The sequence below is a fragment of the Sinocyclocheilus grahami genome, unplaced genomic scaffold (assembly GCF_001515645.1).
Source record: "Sinocyclocheilus grahami isolate Dianchi unplaced genomic scaffold, SAMN03320097.WGS_v1.1 scaffold31265.1, whole genome shotgun sequence".
Lineage (NCBI taxonomy): Eukaryota > Metazoa > Chordata > Actinopteri > Cypriniformes > Cyprinidae > Sinocyclocheilus > Sinocyclocheilus grahami.
Window position 1 is genome coordinate 1 of NW_015521246.1, and position 2,356 is coordinate 2,356.

The 2,356-nt window shown below is 43.1% G+C and overlaps 1 protein-coding gene across 1 annotated transcript; it reads left to right on the forward strand.

Moving 5' to 3' along the window:
- Nucleotides 1-94: 94 nt before the first annotated feature.
- On the forward strand, nt 95-2,353 carry LOC107580330 (protein FAM83H-like; the record flags this gene model as incomplete). The annotated part of the gene is made up of 4 exons (XM_016266051.1): nt 95-560; nt 952-1,116; nt 1,196-1,320; nt 1,417-2,353. Coding segments are annotated over exons 1-4 (1,677 nt in total), but the record flags the coding sequence as incomplete, so codon positions are not given.
- Nucleotides 2,354-2,356: the final 3 nt, after the last annotated feature.

The window sequence follows — 2,356 nt, forward strand, 5'->3', positions numbered from 1 at the left end:
CTTAAAATAAAGTGTGACCCTAAATTTTAGTTTACATATGCTCTTTAGATTATTCCATATGCTTATTTATTGAAATATTTTGTTTTTCAGGTTGTTTTCCCTGCTCCACCATGGCCCGCCGTTCACAAAGTTCTTCATTGGGCGACAACCCCCTGGATCCCAATTACTTGTGTCCGCATTACCGAGAAGAGTATCGCATGGCTATTGATGCCCTGGTGGAGGAGGATGTTGAGGGATATTACAACTTTTTACAAAGTGCCAATGTAGTTGACTTTTTATCAAGGTCAGAGATTGAACATATTAAAAGCACTGTGCAATCACCACAGAGTGCTGGAAATGTACCAGAACTGCCATATCGAGAAATAGATCAGGATGGGTCTTCTGACACCTACTGGCCACTGCATTCTGATTTGGATGCACCAGGACTAGACCTTGGCTGGCCTCTGCAGCATCATAGTTTTGGGGGGCCCACAGAGGTCACAATGTTGGTAAACCCTGCTGACCCTGAGCGGTCAAGCATTAAGGAACAGGCCCGGCAACTCATCAAAAATGCTCATCAGGTAAGTGCTTTCAAATTTGTAAATGATGTCAGGCTGGAATCAAGAATATGAAAGGTCCACTCAGTAATCATTTTCATCAGTAAAAATATTTTACTTTAACATTTTATTTTAGATATGTTTAACATGATGTACACTTACATGAAATTAAGACCAGCCAAATTCTACTCATTTTATGTCAGTAACCCCTGTTATTGCGCATGGAATAAACGAATAGGGCATTTTTGCAATGGCCTCAATAAATGAAAACATGTGAGTGAGGGTACTGTCCAAAACAACTGTGATATTGGTCACTGCAAAATAAAAAAAAATTACTGATCCTTTTTGTTGCCATAATTGCATGTTATGTAAAATCTTTATTGCTAATTTCATGTTTATTTCCTCTTTCTCACAGGTAATTGCAGTGGTAATGGATATTTTCACAGATATTGATATATTCTCTGACCTTTTGGATGCTACAGCACGTCACGTGCCTGTCTATATTCTTCTGGATGAACAAAATGCCCATCATTTTGTTAACATGGTGGCAAGCTGTAAAGTTAATCTGGATATGATTCATGTAAGTTCAATTTACCTCAACTAGCCTAAGTTAGAATTTTAAGAAAATGCAGATTTAATGGTGACTTCACTGGTTACAGATGATGCGGGTACGGACAGTGGCAGGCATTACCTATTTCTGCCGCACAGGAAAATCATTTAAAGGTCAAGTGATGGACCGTTTTCTTCTGACAGACTGCAGAGCAGTGATCAGTGGAAACTATAGGTGAGCTCAGTGGCAGATAAGAATTCAACTCTAATGCATGCCCACTTGTATGTGGCACAGATGACACTATTCATATTTCTTTCTCTCTTTCTCCAGTTTCATGTGGTCTTTTGAGAAGATCCACCGTTGCATTGCCCATTTGTTCCTTGGAGAACTAGTTGCCACATTTGATGAGGAGTTTCGTATCTTGTTTGCTCAGTCTCAGCCTCTTGTTGTTGAAAATGCCCTTGTACCCATGCCACAAGACAATACAAGTAGTTACCTTGGCAATCAGTTTAGCTTAAAAAGGACTCAGTCACTAAGGAATCCCAGAGGATATCTTCGCCAGCCTGAACTTACTGGTTACCCATTTGGGGATCGTCTTGAATCCATACTACCTTTTCGGAGGGAGGACCCGTTCCGCCATACACTTGAACCAGGTGCAGGTCCTATGCAGGTCACAAAATATGCAACACAGCAGTTCAAGATGCAACAGTCATTCTTGGAACCAGGACGCTCAATGTTAGCCTCCAGGCAGCTGGAAATGAATGCCTTTAAGAGGCATAGCTATGCCGAGGGCACCCGTGAGACCTACGCCTCCTCCCGGCAGTATATGAAACAGCGTGTAATGAACAACTTGGAGGAAATGGAATCGCATTACCAGCGAGAACAACATTACTATCACAGTGAAGGCATGGGACCGGATTCTGAGCGCGGGCACTATGACCGTCTTAACTACGGCATGTACCAGACAGATCAACACCCTGATTCTGCATATCCTCCTGAACTTGAAGCGCCAGGAAATCTGAATGTTTTGTCCACTGACGACCTCAAAAGTGATTCAGAAAAACAGTACTCAGGAGGGGGACGCTATGGTCCACAAACCCACAAGAGGCCTGCTGCAGGCCACGCATATGCCTGTCAGAGTTCGCCGACTCAGCCACATCCTCCTGACCACAAGCAGTTGTTCTCCACTGGAGAGCAGGTACAGCAGTCCCAGGACCCCAGTGTAAAGCAGGGATTGCGGAGCTGGAGAATCAACTCTTATCTCAGCACT